At 40.4% G+C, this 22,543-nt stretch overlaps 1 protein-coding gene across 3 annotated transcripts in view; it reads right to left on the bottom strand.

Moving 5' to 3' along the window:
* The window catches only part of SHOC2 (SHOC2 leucine-rich repeat scaffold protein), a 68,284-nt gene that overhangs the window by 28,817 nt on the left and 16,924 nt on the right, over positions 1 to 22,543 (bottom strand). For 2 of the 3 annotated variants that reach the window (XM_014959426.1, XM_014959435.1), the window contains exon 2: positions 11,362 to 12,299. In XM_014959426.1, the coding sequence (XP_014814912.1) occupies positions 11,362 to 12,064 (703 nt within the window). In that variant the 5' untranslated portion in view covers positions 12,065 to 12,299. Of the gene's footprint in view, positions 1 to 11,361; positions 12,300 to 12,707; positions 12,728 to 22,543 lie in introns of those variants that run through there. The other variant, XM_014959444.1, reaches the window with a different exon arrangement.

Here is a 22,543-nt window from a genome sequence, read left to right as displayed (position 1 = left end):
TCTCAGTACCTGGGACCAGAACCACTCTGCCACCAGCTAAAGAACAGGGGCAGCTCTTTCACCAGGCGAGTGACAGCAGGGATTGACCCCGTGAATGGACGCGCTGTGCACTGCACTGCTGCACAACAGCAGCTCTGTCAACAGCTATGCCAGGATAAACACATGGCACAAACAATTGATGCAACAAATAATGATCTGCAAGAACAAAGAGGCCCAACTTCAGGCCATCTGCACAATGCTGTTCTGAGGAGCAGATGTAAAGCCAGCTTGTTTCAGTGACGGAAAGTGTCCTTCTCATTGTCTGAACAGTGACCACTGTACTGAAGGAAACGCTTGTCCAAAAAAGTCAAAATAAGTTTCAGCAAGATACAACTGAAGTCTGGTATTTTTCCTGGGCCAGGGTAAGATGTGTCAAAATCAAAAATAAAGATTTCCTAAAAGAAAGATTTGCTCAAGTACAAAGAGAAAAAACAGCTAATGAGCAAGGAGCTCATGATCTTATTCACATTAAAAGAATCAACATTCACTCATTTCTGGCGTACTACATAAATTTTGCTGAAACACATTTGTATTTTAATCAATTTAACTGAAATATGCCAGCTAGCAAGGTGCTGCAGCTCGAAATCAGCCTTACCCAGAAAGCAGTTTCCTAAGGAAAAACCCATTCCTGTTCACCACGTGGACAACTCCAGCATCACTTCACCAAAGGACTGTTCAAACACCCAAAAACACCAGAGCAAGGCAAGCACTACTTCAGGGAAACACTAATCACAGGTAAAATGAACTAAGTCTTGTTGCCACAAGTAACATCCAAAATAGGCAAATCTTTAGCTCACAGTAGTGACTAAAAGATTCTCTACAGACTACTTGCAATTGCACTGAAGGGACAAGCATCCTCAGGACAATTAAAAAATAAACTAGAAAAGTGCTGGGGTTTGGGGTTAGTTGGGTGGGGGTTTTGGTGGAGTGGGTTGCCTTTTTTTTTTTTAATACTACATTGCACTGTAATTGCAAAGGAGAAAAAAAAGCAATTGAAGCTCAAGGTCTGCCAATAAAGCAGACAGAAATCACATGTACTAGCTGGCTTGACAATAAGAGATCTTAAAGTAGAAGTAATGCCCCATATGAAATACATAAAGCAATTTCTCTGCAAATAACCTTCACAAAAGTTAGTTACACCTATTATGTAGTTTTAAAAAACTTGTATTTTAAAACATTCTACAAGATAAAAATTTCAGACGATTCACACACATTTTTCAGATAAAATAGTTTGTGAAGACTCCCAACCACCTTCCAGTTGAAAACACTGGTAAAAATACAGCTAAGTATAGAGCTCAACAACCTTTAAAAAAGGTGGGGTGAGCAATCACCTCATTGTTGTTCTTATATACACAGAGACTAAATGGTATAGTATGACAAAGCTAAATATACCTGCTGAAAAAACCCCCAGCATTATGAAATGACTAATGTTTTCTGCATAATGAGGCAGAATTATAGTCCCATTACATGGCCAACCTTGAAAGCTTGTTACGACGAGAGGCCCGAGTTACATGCCCTGACTTACATAACTCTGAAAATTCTTCTTGGCTATTAAAAAAAAAACCAAATGATTTCATTTTAAAAATATAAAAGTACACACAAGTTAACAGTCATCTAGGGAGAGAGTATAGGTCAAGAGCAAAGAGGCTTCAGTGTCTCCTATCACTAATTCACACAGTGGGCACCACTCTTGGACGGCAACCACAATTTGTAATACAGCCTGTTTTCCACGGGATTAACTCCCTGCCTGCCCAGGCTTAAGCAGATTGAAAATTATGAAATCCTTCACAACATGATAAATCCTGGGCCAGATGACACAGCAAGAGGATCAAGACTCTTATGGAAAGTACAAGGAAGAGGAGAATGCAAATATTAGTTGGACTTCAGGCTGGTGTGTCACAACACTGGCTGTAAATTAATTTCTAAAGAATAATTATCTGAAATCAGCAATGCTGGCAACAAGTTACAAATAGCTCCCATAACTTTGGTAGCTCTTCATGTCTCACTAGGTTTTCTGCTGGCAAAAGAAAAAAAGGCAAAAGAATTTTTAGGCTGTCTATAAAACTCTTTGGGATAAGTGTCCTGATTTTAGGAAATCAACTCAAAACACTTTTACAGTTTCAGAAACTTTTCCCTCTCTATGAGATTTGAGAATATCACTGTAACAGACAGCCTGAGCTCCTTGCTGCATTACCAACCGCCCAAAAGAACAGTTAAGCAGAGCTATTTAGAGCTATTTTGAATTATAACTGCACAACTAGAGCTTACACAGAAGAGCTACTGAATAGAAAGAATGCAATTTTAATACGGTAACAAGTGACTTATGTACCAAAGTTAAAATATTCATACAAGTCAGAAATAAGCACAGTTAAATATTTAGAATTTGCAGGATGTGCAACAGGATTTAGTTATGGGAATCACTCAAAAACACAGAAGCTCAGCTGAACTGAAAAGAAACTCAAAATCTGGGCTTAAACAAGCTTCAACAAGACACAACAGCAAAACACTTTATTTGTTTATAACTGAAAGTAACAAATATAAATAAAATTACAAACATGTTCAAACAGCATTTTAAACATGTGAAACGTTGGAAAAACAATCTTAGCAAGGGCTTACGGCAGGATTTGAGCTGGGCAGCAGAATAAACCAACAGGAACCTCATGAGATGCTAAGACAAAGGTGGATTCTTGCACCTGGCATGGAATATCCCTGTAAAGCAGTACAGCCTCACACCAGCCAGGGGGGAAACAACAGGGAAGGACCAGGGGATGCTGGTGAAGCTGAACATGGGGTCACATCTTGGATCCTGTCCATTTTGAGTGTGGAACGAGTGTGCTCACTCTCAAATAATAAAGGCTAACCACCTACCAGGCCGCAGAAGCAAGGGCAGTCTGAGGGAAGTGCTTATTTCCCTCTGTGCACTTCTGGAAGCATTTTAACAGTTAAAATAGTTGCAGCATTGATATTTAAATAAAAAAAAAAAAAAAAGCTGTCAGTATTTACTGGAATTACACTTGGGGCATCATCCCAATAAGCTCTGCGAGTAGATCAAAAAGGCAGGACTGCTTAATCATTATCCTAAAGCCGGTCTGAAGAAAATGTAATCAGGAGGAATTTGACTAGCTGACAAGACAAAACTGCATCCCCACAAGAGCTTTCACAGGAATCAGGACCCAGACACCAAGGCTGAAGTCGGACAAAATCCAGTTCTTCACCCTCCCTGCAGCCCGAGAAAGCAACCAAAGAACTGGATCAAACAGGCAGTTATTTTCTCTGACTTCCAGGGAGCAGCACACACATCTCAGTGCCTATATTTATTCCACTTCTGTTCACAACTTCATGCTTTTATCACATTAGAAAGCAAAAATATAAAAATACTCTCAACCACTGTGTTTGCAGACATTAGCATGCCAGCTAAGCCCAGGAACACAACTTGGTTTCCTTTATACTGCTGAAACTGAAGAAGGGGTTCTTCGATATAAATAATGTAAAGAAGTATTTCTCTATATTGTCAGGTCTACTAGAAAAAAAAAAGGGGAAACGAAATTCAGAACATCACTGAAAAGCTTTGCAACTAACAAGTCATTTAATAAGGAGGCACTATATTGAGCATGGAGCGAGCTGACATGAAGTGAGGCAGCTGCACACATCTGGTTTGCTGTCTATGCTACAGAAAACCAAACAGGTGCAAGTGTTATGAAAAAGAGTTTCAAAGCAGTGAAGAAACCACAAATGATCTAAATATTGGGTAGATGGGGGAAGGGAAGAACAGAAGAGAGTCTCAGATACATTCCGAGTCTGGTGTAGGCAGATTCCCTGAATTACAATCTAAAAATATTTCCCTTGCAGAACAGCCCTGACCAGATTCTCCATAGAATAAGAGTTGCATTCACGGACAGAAAACACAATATTTGGAGTCTTCAGAAACTTGCAGAAACTATGCAAATGTAATTTCAACCATGTTGACAACATTATTTCAATTTGAGCTGTGTGTGCTGAGAAGACAAAAAGAATCCCAAACCTGTACAAGATGCAACTGTGTTTTTGCAAAGAAAATATTATCAACTTGATTGTGCAAAACGATTCCTTCAACACAACACGGAGGAATCCAATAAAACTCCCGACACAAGAAATGCAAAAGGCTTGCTAAAGTAACAGCCTGAAAATTGAAGCATTTGCTTGGCCTCATCCCAAAACAGCTCCTCTGGTTTTCATCCTTCTCGTGCTGACTGTCTGACTCACCAAAGCGTTCACATTCTTCCATCCTAATCTTCAACTTTTTGATCTCAGTGGAATGGACAATTTACCAGATATGGCGATGAAGCTGGAGTCCACCTTGTGAACTCATTTCCACAGTCATCCCTCCAGATTGTGTTTTGGCAAAGATTCCACATGGAAACCTTCCCCTTAAGGTTTTATTGCATGAATGATTCAGCAGCCAAGTGAACAGGTAAATTCTGCTTTTGCACTCGATATTTATATATATTCAACATCTGCATAACAGTGACCTTTTGGTCAAGAACAACGTTCAAAGCAAACTTGCAGACCTTGCTATGGATGTGAAGCATTTATAGGAATTTAAAGAAAAAAAAATAAATTGTCAAGCCCTTGGAAGAGGAGTCTACTGAGAATTAACAAAGCAACAAGCTGCACCAGGCTCAGGAAATCCCTGATATGAAAATAGCTGGATCTGGGAAAGGAGTCGGGTCAAGCCTCATGTATACACTTACCCTGGGTTTATGCAGACTTTGCTTAGGGCTACAGTCAATAACGAGATACTGGGAAAGATGCACTCTGAAAATTATCAGTGGACATCAAGTAGCTTTGCCATAAAGAAATTTGCATCAATGAATTCTCACAACTATACACAGAAAAGTAACAAAAAATTGCTTCAGGAAGGTGAGGCTGAGCTGATGCTACCAGGCCTCCAATAATCTACACAGGGTTTTGTGGCACAAGTAGAGAGGTTGGTGCTGGTCTCTTCTCACAGGTAATTAGTGACAGAACGAGAGGGAATGGCTTCAAGCTCCAACAGGGGAGGTTTAGATTGAACATTAGGAAAGAATTTTTCACCGAAAGAGTGGTCGGGCATTGGAACAGGCTGCCCAGGGAGGGGGTGGAGTCCCCATCCCTGGCTGTGTTTAAGGGCCGTTTAGATGCAGTGCTGAGGGACATGGTGTAGGGGAGGACTTTGTAGAGTAGGGGAGATGGTTGGACTCGATGATCCCAAGGGTCTCTTCCAACCTAGACGATTCTATGATTCTAAGACATGGAAATCAGGGGGAAAAAGGAAGAAAAAGAGATTCGGAAAATATAATCCGATGCGTTTTCAATAACTCTCTGCAGACAGAAATCCCTCCTCCTTCAAAGCCCTTGCAGAGCACTTCACATGCTTTTCCACACCCCGAGCAGCCCTACCTGGGAGGTGTCCCGAGCGAGCGGCAGTGAGCCACACTGACTGAACAGCTCCACGGGGGCAAAAGCAGCCGGCCTGCTCTCCCTGTGCCAGTTCATGCTCTCCCACTCCTCCTCCTACACCAGTTCCACTCTTCTCTGAAACTGCACTGATTTCAACTAATTAAAGTAACAGGCAACAAAAGCAGCAAAGCCATGAATATTATTCTGTTAGTTGAGGGAGATAAATCAGCTCACCAAGGAGCAGCTGGGATGAAGGAGGCAGAAGGACTGGGGAGCTGGGAAGCCGTGAGGAGGGGAGCGGATACTGCCTCTTTCAGCATCATGAAGCTGTTGCACATCAGCACAGCCTTTTCACAAAATCTCCCCCTAATTCAGCTATTCTTGAACAGAGCTTTTGGCTAAACATGCCAAAAAAATGGACTAAAAAACCCACCTCAGAATATGTTTTCAGCTAAAGGGATTTTAAAGTATTTTTAAATCTACTTATGTTTGAAAATGCAATAATGCATATCAAGACCTCAACTTACCGTGCAGTCTATTAAAATCATTTCAATTGCATTAAAACTGTAGAAGCACTACATAAGTGGCTGGAAAAGTGCTAAAAGAAGTCCAGCAAACGACTAGTAGCAATGACTTGCTAGGTGCCTAGAGCCTGACTTTGCTGAGTTAGTAGAAGACCATCATCCAAAACACAGATAATGTTTTCTTCCATTTTCGGTTTACTGAGTTCAGTCGAGTAAACTATTGTTTAAAATTAAGAAGCTTTCTGAATATTGAAAAGCCAGGAAACCTTATTGTCATCGTCCTACCTATAATAAAGCAACTGGATGCAAGGGAATGAGAGGTACTGCATTCTGGAGAGAAAAAAAAAAAAAGAAAAAAAAGACCAGAAACACACATATCTGTTTATTAACTAGAGATAATAACACTTCCTCTTTCTCACTAAAACGTTTGTATTAAATGCAAAGCAACTTCTCTCTCGGTGTAGTCACCTCATTTAAGCTTGTGTTGTTTATCTACTAAAGACAGTTTAACGCCCAAAATAGAACCAAACTTTAGATTACGCCCCAGTAGCTCAGCGCTGGCAGGTTCACCTCTCCCAGCTTTTCCTCCAGACAATACACGCTGTATCAGGTCAGTTGTCTTAAAGCAATTTCCAGGACCACTTAAAATCTGATCAACTATGTCTTTTGCAAACAACGTTTTGTTAGATGTTTTATCTTCACTCAGGCTTTTAAGAAGTGTTTTGGAGTTAATTTTAGGTTTCCCTAAAAGGCATCTATTTCTAACTGGTATTAATGCTATAAGCTTGCACAGCGAGCAGCAGATGTTCTAGATAAGCACTTCTAGAAATTTATTCTGAAATCACGTGAGTATGGCTTCTACACGGCATCTACCAAACAAGGAACACTACCATAGGACTGAAGACTATCAATTCAAAATGTTAAGATAAAAGAAATAACAAGAGGAGATTCTGACAACCTCACAGGCTACACAACCTCACACTACCCAGACCAACAAAATTGGCAAGAAACATTAACAAAAGGCATGAAAGTAAAAGGTATGAAAATGGAGACAAATAAAAAGTGATTTGAAACAAGTATCAGTAAAATATTAGTTTGGCATAAAGAGTTAACAGTTTTCTACAAAAATTCAGAAGATCTAGTTTGTTCAGCCTAGTCAACCTACATTCCATGAAAACATCTGATGTAGAAGCACGCAGAAAATAACTAGGAGGCTCGGGTATCTAGTAGAAGATGTCAAGATACCTGAGGAATCCACTACAACTTGCTATGGACATAACAGGACTGAAAGTAAAATACCAGCCTGGATGAAGGTTACGTCTCCAGGACTCTGAAGAATCCACCTCAAGACCAATTTCGCAGAGTGTCTTCAGCAATGACTTAGAAAGCAAAGGTCTTCTAGGAAGCTAGGGGTGTTGGAAGAAACAGGCAACTAAAAAGAATGGAAACTATGAAATTTAATAGTGTAAAAAAGAGTATGGTTCTACCAGGAACAGTTACAATACGATCCAGATGAAGGGACAGAGTTGTCTCCAGCAGAAAGAGGGAAACTCTCACCTGGAATGATATATTCAAACTTATCAAGCATGCTCAACGTTCAAAACGTTAAGATTACAAAGAAAAGGGATAGCGAGGTGACAGAATGGAGATTTTATAGAGGACAAAAAACTGTGGTCTGAGAAGATACGATTGCTGTCAGCACATACAGTGTGAGAGCACATGTAAGCAACTACTGCATCTAGGAACAGTGAGATATCACTGGCACAAAAATCAATTAGATATAGATGTATTGGGTGTTGAAAGTAAGGTCTCAAATAGCAGAGCACTTAAGACTCCAGGACCTACTCTCAATTGCTTTCAATGACAGTAGAAGGAAAATAAACTATTTTGTAAAACCAAAGACTAAAGATTCCTAGAAAAGTAATTAAATTGGATGATTGCTTACAAATCAGGTGAGCTGTTACTTTAAAGCAGCAAGGTCCTAGAGTTGGAAAGCCGCCTATAATTATATAGAACTGATATTTTCTGGTCAGTGGTAGCAAAAGCCAGGCCAAGTCTGTAGCAGCAGGTGAAGACTAATTCCATCACACTCAACGCTGGCTCTTTGAGGGAACAGGAACAACATCTCATCTTTCAAGGTGAAGTCTGGGGTTTTAACTTTTTTTTTTCTGGTCCAGGGCAACCTTTTGTAGCACATCTACCTCCAGAAGACAAAGTAAAGAAAGCCCAGGATTCTTTGCATCGTCGTGCAACAGATTAGCAAGCAACACGCACACAGTGTCACTAACTGCTGCAGGACTCCTCCTTGTTGGACAAGTCTGTGGCTTAAATAAGCTTTGAATTTTTAAAAATACGAACAAGCACACTATCTTACCATCAGATATGTGAGCCTTAGGCCTCAGAACAATGGGGTATTTTTAAAAAGAATTTGAAATGCTCCGCATGATATTGCTTTATAAAAGATAATGGCCTCATTTTACTTCCTGCTTTGCAGCAACAAAAATTTCTGTGTTATTTAAAAGCTGATAATGTAAGAACTTTTGCCTGTATGTATTATTTAGGAACCATATTATAAACATACAAAGGATTGCAATCATTGGGACTTAAAAGGCAAGGCTTTTTTAAAGTGCACATGTAAAATGTAGATAAATAACAAGTGTTTAAGGAAACAGAGAAATTCCATCGGAAAGTAAGAAATACATTTCTCAGCAGTTTCATTTTTCAGCTGTGTTTCCAACTCAAACATTTCATCTTTGTACTAGAACAAAGATACATGAAAGTGAGTGAGTAGAAATCAATTACAAAAGTGAAACTATCTTGTATGTTTTTACTGTTTGAGGAAAAAGGTTTTTCAAACGCCTGTTCTGTATGTCTTGGCAGTTCAAATTATTTGTGTTACTTAGAAATCCTTTAATTACTTTATTTTTCAACTGATTCAGTTGCTGGCAACCTAGCCAGAGAAATTTACTTTGAATAAAAAAGGATGCTGTTCAACAGAGCGATTTCCCTTTGAAATTCTTCAGAAGGGTGACAGTCATCTCGCATTTGTGCTTCTAAAATGCTTTCCACGATGGGGTGCTGACCCATAGCAAGGAACACGGGCATTATCACAATACAAATAAAGGCAGGACTAGCTGCTGGATACAAAGACAGAAGTAAAGTAGTTAATGTTCTCAAGCCAGGGATAGATATAGAACTGAGAACACTGCCTTTATACATATCAAGAATAAAAACATATAAAAGAAAGCAGCAAGTCACATATATTCCTTCATGACACATATCTACTAAATGTGCAACAGTTTCATGGAGAAATTATCTCTTTCAAGACTATCATGAACAAACACATACAGAAATTGCATACTTTAGACTTAACCATAAGCATTCAACAAACAAAACAGTTAAGAAACAAAGAGGTTCCAGCAGCAACAGTAATGTCTGCAGTATCAAACACACCTACAGAAAGTTTCCAAAGGGCAACATCAAACACCGGAATGCAACCTCTCACAGAAGTTTTTTTTTTCTTCACACACTGGTATTAATTTAAATTTATGCGGTACTATCCCCAGTTGAACCTTAGAAGCTGACTCTTTGCTAGATTGCATTTAATAACCCAGCCACAGACAGAGCCAGGTACAGTACTGACAATTGTGTAAGAACAGCTCAACCAGTTAAATCAGCCACAATTTCTTCAACGTATGTGGAAACACGTGGTATGTTGGGTTTTTTTCTTTTTGCAAACAGCAGCCCCATGGTTTCCAGCATGATTCCTTGATTAGTAAAAGATTCAAAGAGGCTGATGGATTGAAACAGAAGTGTCAAAATAGGTCAACATTATAATTCTTTCCTTCTCCCAAGGGAAATTCCCAGGATTGCTGAGATGCTGGTGCCAACTCAAAAATCATGTTGATCAGAGAACATAGCACATTAACCATTTAATTTTTGCCAGGCAAATGCGTGTTTCTGTGGCTACAGCAGAATCCATCCCAATAGCTGCTACGGGGAGGCAAAGGCTCAGAGCAGGAGCTGCATTGCTCCTCTCCTCTTATCAAGCACAAGGCATCGCTGGTAACACCATGAGCAGTTTCAGACGTGCCCAGGAGTTCCTGCCCTCAAGAACATGTTATCTTACGTATCTTTCATGTCAAGGTGCAGGAGGAAGAGGCAAACACTGCTGGTTTGAAAAAGACACACTAGGGATCCAAATGAGCATTTCCCAAGCTTTAAAAATCAATGAGCACAGGGGCCAGCTTCAGTGACACTTCACATACTCGTGCCCTGGCTTTGGTTAACAGGAAAAAGTCCCACATCAGCTTTTAAAAACAGGGCACAGGAATTATTACTCACAAAGTTACAAGGGCTTTTACACGTTTGTGTTTTTTTCACACTTGAAAAAAGTCAAAGCAGTTTCTCAACTGCATGAAGCTCACGCTCCCCCTCCCTCTAAAGGGACTAAGCTATGCTTGCATTTTAAAAACTGGTGATACATAGGGGGGGGAAACACTGATGATAGGATCTCCCTTTTAAGAGGCACATACGTTGTTCAAATATCGCTTGAGAACAGTGTGATAAAGAGATCTTTTCCATGAAGCAGAACCCACTAGGAACAACTCAGGAGTTCTCCAATGTTCAGCTATTCCAGCACATTTTTTTGTAATAAACTATTCAAATTAATAACCCACTTTCATGCTATTTCACCACCTTTCAAAGTTTTGTAACAACGTTTGGAAAGACAAATACTATTCATTAAAAAGTCACAAGAATCATTAGCCACGCATATATCATTTGGTCACTTTTATATTAAGAGTCCATGGATTAATAGATTCATGACTTACAAAAGGTAGAGGCTTTCATGAATCATTAACCTGCATTATTAACTGTTACAGCATCCAACAGCTTGCTCACAGTAATAGCATGTAGCTACCTATTCTACCTTGTATTACCATGGGCACACCCCTCTGTAACATGCCCATAATGCGTTTCTAACTTGCAACAGTTCATAAATGATTTATAAAGAAATCTTAAAATGAAATATGCCCCTGTATCTTTTTTTCTTTTTTTTTTTTTTGCCTAAACCATCTGGGCTCTGAAGACACAATATGTGAAAGCAAAAGGCAAAGATAAAAACAAGATATATCTAATTTTAAGGTGATAAACGAAGAAAAAGGGCATTTGTTGTTTTTTAAAAAAAGACATGTATATCTTCAAGGTATTAATTACTCTCAATATGAGCTAACATTGCAACAGTAAGGTCCAGAGCATAATTCTATGTCATCTTAAATGAAGAAGGGCACCTGGAGAAGTTGCAGTTTATGCATACTTAAGAGAACTGCCAAATGAACACAAGCACAGGGTTAACCTTTCAATCGGCGCAATCGCTTACCAATTTCAGCAGGTAGTTGCTTGATTTTGTTCTCTCGTATGCTAAGCATGGTGAGTTTGGACAAGTTTTTGATATCCTTTTCCACAGTAGTTATACGATTAAAGCGTAGGTAAAGCGTGGCGAGGGAGCTCAGCCTGTACACCACGGCGGGGATCTCTCTCAGTTTGTTATGCCGCAGGTCAAGCATGCGCAGTTTCTTCAAGTTATCAAGAGAGTCAGGCAAACTGGTAAGAGAGTTTTCACTCAGGGCCAGTGTCATCAGGTTCACGAGACAGCCCACCTCCGGGGGTAGGGACTGCAGTTTGTTACTGTATAAATAAAGTTCTGTTAACTGCGTCAGCTCTTTGATAGCTGTTGGAAGCGAGTGTATGGACCTCTTGGACAAGTCCAAGCGCATGGAATTCTCTTCCCGGCATTTATTTAGCTCTTTGATCACTTCAGCGTTGCTGGATTTTTTGCGGGTACCTGTGGCTGGATTAGGTCTTTTTATTGTATTGTCCACTGAAAAAGCTACCCCAGGCTGCGAGGTACTGGAGTCCTTCTTTCCATCTTTGGCATCTTTCCCTTTGGTCTTAGGCTCCTTTTCTTTACTGTCTTTCCCAAATCCTCCAGAGGCTTTGGCCTCCTTCTCCCTTTCTTTTGATGACGGGACTTTTGGATCCTTCTCTTTACAGTCCTTTTCTTTTCCTAGATTACTACTCATGGTGACTCAGTGTTTAGCAAGCACCACATGAAATCCGTTTCTGAAGTTCACAAGAACAATTCACTGCTGAGGCGACAAGGATCCTTAAAACACGCAAGGGTTGAACCAAGGGAGAAGCTTCGGAGGTGTGATACCCATTTGCTACATATTGGTTCTGAAGGCACTCTTTCCTAATCCTGGTGTCAGGAGATTCAGCTCGAGAGATTAGAAGGTCAAATGCTCCGTATTGGTACTTCTGTAACAGAGAGAAGAGAAACCAAAGTTAGTGTAAGTATAAAAATTAACTTCCAGTTAAAATGTTGAATATTTCTACATCAAGCCTGGGCTCACTAACTCAGGTTAATGATTTGTCCTTCACTTCAAATGTCAGTGAAAAACTCGGTGTTAAACCAAAAATACTACACCTATTGCTCAGAAGACGCACTGTGGTAGAAGAGCTATATTAACTAGTATCTGTGAGAAAAGAAAAACTACAGTTCTTAAACATAATACTGCCTTCAGTGCTACATTTCAGTCACCATCTTCCACCTTAGCTAGTTCTTAGCACAACACTCAGGTCATCAACGTGAATATTCCCTCTCCCCTCCATGCCCAGTCAATAAAGATCTGCTCTAACTTTACGTGCCTGCCTCTTCAAACAGACCTGTACAGACTTATTCTTTCAGCACAAAAGAGTCTCAATTCGATCGACAGTGCAATCTAATACGCGACTCTAAGACAAACACTTCGCCTCACCATCTCCCTCCTGACCAGCTCTGAACCACACGTCTCTGCTTTTAACGCGAAACAGAACGTTGTCACCAGCTTCATGTGGTTTCAAGACGCAAACACGAGAATTTTTAAAATAAACCTATCAAAAAGTCGACCAAAAGCTCAGAAGAAATAACATATTATGCTTCAAGACAAGCAAAATTATGAAGGAATTTCTCATGAGAGTAGGATATAGCGTATCTTTAGACAGTATCTTGAATATTCCCCCCTCAATGATTACAATGCAGCCTAATAAGTGAACAGACGTCTGAAACCTATAGAGCTCCATTTACATTTTTACAAAATCATCATGCATCAGAGAAAGTAGTTTTGCTTCATGTTTCAATTCAAAACACATGGCAAGCCCGAGAACTCCACAATTCTGAATACTCTGGAGAGATTTTTTGAATATATCTCTGTGGAAGAAAATACATGGTCAATCAATGGCAACAATAATTTCATGTCTCCACGTTAGTCCACCTTTCAGCCTAGAATCAACTTCCCTTCGTTACGCAGCATTCGCTGATGAAGAAAGTTTGTATCTCAGAATAGTACCTTTTTTCCTCAGCCACCTGAGCTATGCTAAGACACCCTTAAAGCCTCCACAGAAGCTGTATCATTTTCCTAGCCTTCCATCTTCTGCACAAGTTCTTAAAGCTCGCAATCAAAATCAACTAAATAATATTTCTCATACTTAAGCCATCAGCAAGTATTAGAAATGCAAACATTTTTTAGCAAAGCTCAAGTAACTATTTTTAATTGCGCAGTTATGCTCTGTATGCTTGCCTTCAAGTATAAACATGTGCTTGAGGAACACAAAGGAGCACACTTTGCTTAATATATTCGTTCACATTAAAAAAAAAAAAGTAAAGAAAAAAAATCTATTTAAGGACGGTAAGAAGGGCAAGCCACATTACCTCAGCTGCAAATCAAGCTGTTTAGTAACAAAGCTCAAAAGAGAACCTCCTCCAGGAGGTGGCTTCCAGTCCCTCGCTCTGATTCACTGCTGCTGCACCACCACAAAGTGTCTGCTACAAACCCCATAATATTAAAAAACCCCACTGCCTCCAGTTACTGTGTTCTGGACAACTCCAGAAGGTTGTAAAGGTCCATGGCCGGTTGCTGGCAGCAGCAAACAACAACAGCTTTTCATGTGGAAATTTTCTCCAACGCAGGGTTCTCTACAGCAGCACCAGCCGGTTCCTCACTGCATCCTTAAGATTTCCACCCAGCTTTTTACACCACCCATTAACCTGACCCACCCTCCGGATTACAAACCTCACTACATGGTATTTTAAAACTTGTTCTCCGCGCTGGATAATCTACGTGGCTTGTAAAACTCCAGCGATAGGAAATGTAATGACTCCAAAGGCAGAAACGCAGCTGACTAAAGGGTGGGATCCTGAAAGTCCCAACAACTTGTTTTCAGTATGAAAAGTAACACAAAGAATCAAGAACAGCTTCTAAATTCTGATAATACACAGAAAATTCAGCCACGTAGCAGCGCCAGACAGCTACTGCTCCACATCAAGCCCCTAAAGTGCAAAATACTCAAAGGGCTGCTGCTCTCATGAGCTTTCAATTTAATCAAATTTAGGACCCGCCAAGAGATTTGTTTCATTTCTTATGTGCTCTGCAGCTGAAGGAGGTTTTGAAAGAGCCTCAGAAACCAAAGAGATTAGTGCTGCCGAAAGCAGCTCGGTAGTACAAATGCTCCAAATAATCTGCACACATTTCACTGTCTTTGTTAGCAATTACTTTAATTGTACCTAAAAAAGAAAACGGGCGGCGGGAGGGGCTCCCTGTTTCAATGTGCCACTTTAACATCGCATTTTGCAGTAAGGAACAACAATCCTTTGCCTGTACAAAGGGATAAAAATGGAGAAGTCATTACGAACATCATCCCAAATATATAAAGAAAATTCAGAACGATACAAAGGGTCACGACCAAAGGCTTCAACCTGGGAGAGAGGTCAACCTCGTGGGGAAGCCTCCAGCATCCCTGGGTTTCCAACACATGGAAGACACAGCCCACCTGCAAAACGCACTCCCTGTTCAGGCTGAGAAAAGGCTACCAGTTAAATGTACTGCACCTGTGTCATTTTTAACTCTTTACTGAGGATTTTAATTACTGCCTGAGACCGTAAAATGTATTGAAAATAGTTTGAGAAGATTCAGTCTCTTCTTTCCAAATAGAGGCATTCTCTAATGCCCAGAATGACTACAGCGAGCACTTATAACAAGAAAAAGCTTATGATGAGACCTTCACCACGTGGAACACCACAGAAGCTAATGCAGGGGGAATTGCATCAAACAAACTGCCTCAACTGGAACGGCCTCACCTCTCCAGAGTCCAAGACACCCCTAAGACACCAGTATCTCCCCTTTCCCCTGCCTGCTCACCAGGGCTGGGATTCCCAACAGCAGAAGGTATTGGCCAGGTTCCACCCAGTTACTCCACGAAGCACTAAACTCCTCTGCCAAAAGGCAACATTTGCATCCTGGTGATTCCCGTTGTTACTCTTGACATCCCTGCAACCTTTCTCCCCATCTTTGTTTCAGTTTGGGGGGGGAAGTCCCAGCAAGTACAAGAACTGGAGCAGAACTGTAATTCCTGAAACAACCCTTTCTCTTCTGAAAACTCAATCATAGAATAGTTTGGATTGGAAAGGACCTCAAAGATCATCCAGTTCCAACCCCCTGCCCTGGGCAGGGACACCTCCCACCAGACCAGGTTGCTCCAAGCCCCATCCAGCCTGGCCTTGAACCCCTCCAGGGATGGGGCAGCCACAGCTTCTCTGGGCAACCTGGGCCAGTGTCTCACCACCCCCGTAGTGAAAACCCCCTCAGTCACCACACATCACTAACTTCCACAAGTGAAGTGGATGTGAAATGAAAGATGTCCAAGCAAGAAGCTACATAACACAGACTTACCCCCCAAATTGGCCAAATCTGTGAAACAACTGTTCTAGGCTGTCCTGTAAGTACAGTATGACCTTCTTGTATCATAACACAAAGGCAGCACACAACCTAAACAACTATATGAAACTCATCCTATTTCTAGCATTTTATAACTTTTAACACTTACTGTCACAGCCTATCTAGATTTATTTTTAACACATTTGCAAGCAATATAAATAAGAAGACATATTTGATGCTGTATGCCTTCAGTTAGCAGGACTAAAATCTTGGCATTTCATACCTTAATGACCGAGTTTTGTCTTAAAACTCAACAGAGCAGCTCAGGATTCCTTAATCCTACCAACACGTATACAAACAAAATGTTCAGCTTCACATAAGTGGCTCTGCAAAACTTTTTTTTTTCCTGTTGCAGATTATTGGTTACTCACATACACCCAGTTAAGCATGTATGTAAACTTTCAGCAGACATGAGCATGATTACATATACTACAGAGGACACTAAATATGTTTCAAAAGGTTATTCATATTTTTCAAGCCCTTTTGGTTAAAGGACAAGAGTCATCATCAATTCTAAACTACAGTCAAACAAGCACTCATTGTATCTCAAAAGGAGAGCTTCTTTTTACAGATATTTTTAGCAAAAGGAAATTCAGTGAAATTAGCCAGTTCTGCCAACTTCTTCCATTTTCCAATGCCGTTCAAACTGGCTTCCTGTCAATATTAATTGACAGAAAAATATTTAACTATTATGTGCTGGATAATTTGGAAAACTGAATAAGACTCTTGCTTGGCATAGCATATGTAGAAAAATAAAACTTCTACAGAAGTTAAGGAAAATCTTCCCTGTGCCAAATACATATTTTATTGTTTTTTTAAGGAAAATATTTGTAAATAGCTATCAATAACCAGCATCAGAGTTTTGATTCACTCCTCCTGATGTCTGGTGACCATAATCCACTTCAGAAACACAAATAACTTCAGCCTAAACTGTATCACCTTCCTTAGCTGCCTGAAGAAGAATAAGACATCAAACTTGTACATTTTACTGATTCTTTTTTTCACGCGTACAAGTAATTGAAAAGAGATTTCAGTTACTCTGAACAACAGAACCCAAAGCATTTATGCAATAAACGTTTTATACAAAATGTGGTAACAGAGGAACAGTCATGTCTGCATTTCTAAACTAATCACCTGCAACTTGGTAATATAAATACTGATGCTTCCTGGTCATTATCTAATGCAATATGAGGCTTGAGATAAAGGATTTCATCCAACTGCTACTCAAAGAAGACTGTAAAAGATTTAACTGTCTCCTGCCCGCTACTGCAGAGCAACTTTACTACTGCCAAAAAAAAAAAAAAATCAATAATCCACTGCCAATATTAATTCACAGCCTAGTACAGATTTTCCCCCAGTTACATCTTTTATATTCTATTTTATACGAATAAACCCTCGAGCAGTTAGCTCTCTAACAAAATGCCACATCAGGTGACCAGAAGCAGGGCTGCACTGGTGCCAGGGTGACCAAACCCCAGGTACTGGAGGAGGCCAGCCAGCAGGAATGGCCAAAGCCCACCAGCAGGAATGGCCAAAGCCCACCAGCAGGAATGGCCAAAGCCCACCAGCAGGAATGGCCAAAGCCCACCAGCAGGAATGGCCAAAGCCCACCAGCAGGAATGGCCAAAGCCCACCTGCAGGAATGGCCAAAGCCCACCTGCAGGAATGGCCAAAGCCCACCTCGTCGACGGCACCGAGATCCCACTGGGAGTCACTGGTCCTGCCCTGGGGCAGTGGGACCTCTCCAGAAAAGGCTGTCCCTCTTAGCAGTCCTTCAGTTCTCAAAGGACGTATTACGTGTCTTGTGACTTGCAAGTACATAAAAGTTTCCTGTATGTTCACAGAGATGGCGTGAAGAAGAAATCCTTAATTGAAATACTTCTCCCCCTGCTGAAATATTTCCCTCTCAAGTGATGAGGGTAACCAACCGCAGTCTTTTCTGCCCAAGGAACATCATCTTACAGAATGGTCATTTTACAGCTCCTCTTAAATGCTTATTGGTTCCTGTTCTGTGTTCAGTAGACAAAACAGGCACTTCAAATCATAAACATTTCTAATATTCTGAGCACGTGATACATAAGGCATCATTTTCATTAAAGCTAATACATTACACTCAAATAAAACAGAATTTTACCTCTTCTGTAACATAGCAGGAAACCTATGGGCCTGCAGTTGAAAGGAAAATTCCTTAGTACATGTATAATTTTGCATCATGGAACAGGAATGATTTTTCGCTTCGTTCTGTGTTTGTATTAAAGGCACACACCATGGGAAAGGATCAATCCAAATATTAAACATGTCGAAGAAATAAGGAATCAGCTCCTACTGACACTCCAGAGTAAGCAGACAATGATTCCACTATAAAGTAATAAAAATGTTTCGAGATTGCAATTCAGATCTAGGAAATTCTGATTAGTCAGACCTAAGTGCCTTGTAACAACCAGGCAGAGTGCAAACGCTGTCTAGGAATTGCAGCAACACCTGTTCACAAACAAACAACACAGAAAAAACATCTACCTTCTTAAAAGTATTTTTACTGTTTACTTAGAATAGCATGAGATGTTATCAAAAACATTCCATATTCCACTACACCACAAATATGAACACATCAATAAGCAATGGATGAAATTTACAGTTCAGCCCAAAAGACTTTCCATTCTCAATACCACATATGCAAAAAAAGATGGTCACTACTCTCATTTCAAAACCCAAACAGCTTAAGCCAACGAGTCACTTGCAAACAAAGCACATTCTCTCCTACAATTTACTAGCTTCAAACATCTGACCTAGAGAGTTTTCATCTGCGTAAGTGCCTTTGAGCTTCTGCCGCTGCGGCCACCACAGCCCAGCTGGGAGCAAAGTGCTGACTCAGTCACCAGGCGGTCGCAGGGCTCCTCTGAACACAAAACCTCATTCAGAGGTGGGGAGAGAGCACGGGAACGGCCAGAGATCAAAAACGTTGCCTAAACCATCTCGACAGAAGTAGTGCTCCCGAAATACACCAACTTTCTCTTCTTTGGGATGAAAACTCCTTTATTTCAGGGTAGAGGACAGCAGCGTGAGGCTATGATGGTTCTTAGCGCCAGCTGCATTGGCTGGCTTGGGCAACAGAGAAGGGTGACCATTAAATTCACCTTGCTCCTGTAAGTCAACAGCCAGCAGATGGTGGTTTCCAGCCTACCAATCTAGCCCCATTTCCACGTATCTGGATGTGACCCCACTTTCCCCCCTAATCCCCTCTCACGCTGAGGGAGCAGGTTGGTACCTCCCTGCAGGCACAGCCCAAGCTGGTGGAGCTGGGTCAGTGAGGAGACCTGGACCCCGAGAGCCCTTTGGGGTATCTTCATCTGCCAGAGGACCGTGGCCAAGAGCCTTCCCTGCAGAACAGCTGAGCATAACCCGGTCCCACATTCAAGCAGAACCTGGAGAGAATAGTTCTGCAAATTCTGTGAACTCAACTAACATCAGACCAAGGGGGCAACAGCTAGTCCATTTTTGAAGGCTCCCTTACGCTTCACTTGTGGTTTCTTAAATCTGCAGACACATCTGTAACTGTAGGCACCTAATTACAAACCTAGGTGCAATTAAAGCTGAACTTACTACAAATAAGCAAATCAGTTTCAAGTGGTGTTTGGAGGTTGAATGCTTTCTGCTTGCGGAAGCAGGTGTATCTCCCAGGACATCCCATCCCGGCTTCCAACACAACCCTGCCCTTCCATGGCAAACACACAGACACAGGGTATTACTGACGGTTTCAAAGCTTTCGAATCCATCTTTCCATCCACTGGTCTCCAGATTTGCTACTCTCTGGAGGTATTTCATTGCACTAAATGCCAGGTCACGTACCAAAGTCCGGATCTATCAAGGCACAAAGGCTCCACGGTAGCAGACAGAAAGTCACCTACGCCTTGAGTTCCTATGGGGCAGAAAGAATCTTTTGTGCCCTGCTTTTGAACTCATCTAGCAAGTACAAAAATATACATACTGTGATTCATTCTATGCGCTCCAACATTATTTTTATGAAGCATTTTCTCTTTTCCTCCTTCACAGAAAAAATACCCCACTAGTTTTTGGCCAAGTTATAAAATACCATTTCATGTTTTTGTAAGAAATAGACTCCAAGAGCAAGTACAAAGAATTCTGCTAACTCTGTGTGGCAGCTTATTTTAATATGTAAAAAGGTACTTTCTGCATGTGTGGTCCCCCAGCATGTACCTTTTGGGCTGCATGTCTCCGTTTCCACGGTAACTGGTTGTATCAGCAGGCTGTGTAATCCTGCATAATACATGAAATTTGAAAATCGTAACTTGCCAGATGATACAAGTTTGCCAGTCTTGGTACAGCTCCTAATAAGTAGATATGCCTAAAAAAAAAAAAGGTTATTCTAAATAGATGTACTAGTCTAGGAAAATCTAGTTGTTATCTCATTCTTGTGCCTATATAAATTCTGCATCTATAGTGGTGTACAAACTTCCACGAGAACATGTGCTCCCAATCTACCCAATCTTTGATTAAAGATCACCCTGCTGTAGCAAAAACTTACTTTCCACTATTAAAAAAAAAACCCCAAACTTCACTATTACCATTACGCAGGACCAAGCTCGGATCCCTCAACAGCTCCCATAAGCAAAGGAAGCAGCCTGCCACACACGGCTGTTACAAATTTGATAGAAAATGGCATTGGTCCCACCAAAGGTGATGGTGTAAACTTTAAATCAGCATCAAATATTTTTCTTCTATTCATCATTTCCTCCAAGCAATAAAACCAACATATCAGAAAAACCCTAACCAAACAGGAGACAAAACAAGGGCAGGAGAGAAAGTAAACACACAAAGCAACAACAGAGTAATGTATTATCTACTAATTATCTATATTATCAACTTCGGTTTTGCTCATCCTACAGAAACTGGGACAAACTACATGCTAAATCCCATCTCAGCTAAATAAAACATTGCTCTATTACTATCTAGAGTAGCATCCTACTGTGGCTCCTACCAGCCACACAGAATTATCTAGCAAAAAAAGCAAAAATTATTGTTTATTGTAGCATTTCTCTTTGTTTCTTTGTCTCTGAATTTGCAAGTTTGCTCATCTTCTTCAACATGCTTTTATGTAATAATTATGACCATTTCATACAGTTCAGTGCTGGATGACTCTCAGTGCCTTGAATTTTCTGACCATAATTAGTAACTGTGTAAGTCACAAGATCCCTTTGCAGAGGGTTACCACGCTAGGAAAAAAAGCCTATCTAAAAACCAACTTAAAATGAGCTTTTAAGACAATTCCAAACATGAAAAGGAGCGATGACTCTTTACCTTCTGTGTTCTAGCAGACAAAGCCACAATAACTACATACAGCAGCTCGGCACTGCACAGTATCTGGCCCCTGCTCAATTTTTTTTCTAGCTAAGATTATTTGCAGTTCTTGATCTTCAGCTAAAATGAGAAAAACTTGGATATATTTGTTTTAGTGAACACCTAGTTTCACTGTAAGGAACATATAGAAAAGGATATATGCAATAACAATAACACTTTCCAGCTAACAGGCTTCAGTTTGGAAGATATAAAAGTGTAAAAGTCCAAAAAAAAAAAAACCACGCTTTTATTCACAAGTTTCCAATTATAATTCTCCTCACTTTTAGAAGTCATAAACATATTTTGCATCTGACCTGCTCTCAGAAAATAAATATCTTCTTGAACAGATCAGTGTTCTTCACAGAGAAAAGATAACCACCATCATCGGAATCAAATTTGCTCCAATTTAAGTGTACATTTCCACCTCATTACAGCTATATTGAATAAAAAGAAAATTTATTTGAAAATTGCTTTCTTCAGGATGGCATATTTTCTCAAAAGTTTAGATTACACACTTAAATATGACAGGAAACCAAAACTAAAATTTTGAATAGTCTGAACAAAAAAAAACAAAACAAAACAAAAAAAAAAATCGAAATTATCTACATATCTTCCCCCATTACTGCTTAACTCCTGTTTTTCCAGTGAGCTTTTTTAACAGCACCATAGAAATGTCGGCTCATTTTACACCCTGATATGGTGATGAAGGTTTGGGAGCAATCTGACTCTTTTTCAAAGCTTTCAACTGTTTTACCCCATGAGCAAAACAGAATTAAACATAATGACATAAAGCAGGGAAATACTATTCAAGCAAATAGATGCATATTATGGGTGACTCAGGTAGCACTGTACTGAGCTCTATACAGCCAATGCTCTGTGGCAAAGGCTTCTTCAGTCATGTTGAACTTTTTAAGACTTCACTCCTCAAAGCTCATGTTTGCCAGCAGCTCCCTGGCAGCCCCTGGGAGCTTTGGGGTTTGTCCTGAGGTTGGGGAAAGGGGCTTTGGGGGGACATAAGAACAGAAGGAAAAGGTACGATAATTTATTGGGTTTGGCTGTATGTAAGACAGAGCTGGTAAAAGCTTTGTTCATGTCAAAGGTAATATAAACACTGATTTCATAAAAACTCTGGCATTTTTGTTTTAGATTACAGACTTTAAATCCATTAAGGTGATGTCTGGTGCCACAGTGAACGTCACCACATATTCACTCCTGGCCACTTTGAAACCTCTAATAAGAAAACTTCAACAAAGAGCCGAGTATTTCACAAACCCTGAGCCTGTTTCACCTCCTCGACTCCTACACACACTGACTTCTTTTGATACAAGGCATTCCCACAGAGCAAGCCAAAGGCACAGTGGCTGAACAGGCCTTTCCTACCTGGCTGAGACACCA

Source organism: Calidris pugnax, unplaced genomic scaffold, assembly GCF_001431845.1.
Source record: "Calidris pugnax isolate Ruff unplaced genomic scaffold, ASM143184v1 scaffold4, whole genome shotgun sequence".
Lineage (NCBI taxonomy): Eukaryota > Metazoa > Chordata > Aves > Charadriiformes > Scolopacidae > Calidris > Calidris pugnax.
This window is presented reverse-complemented; position numbering and strand designations above follow the sequence as displayed.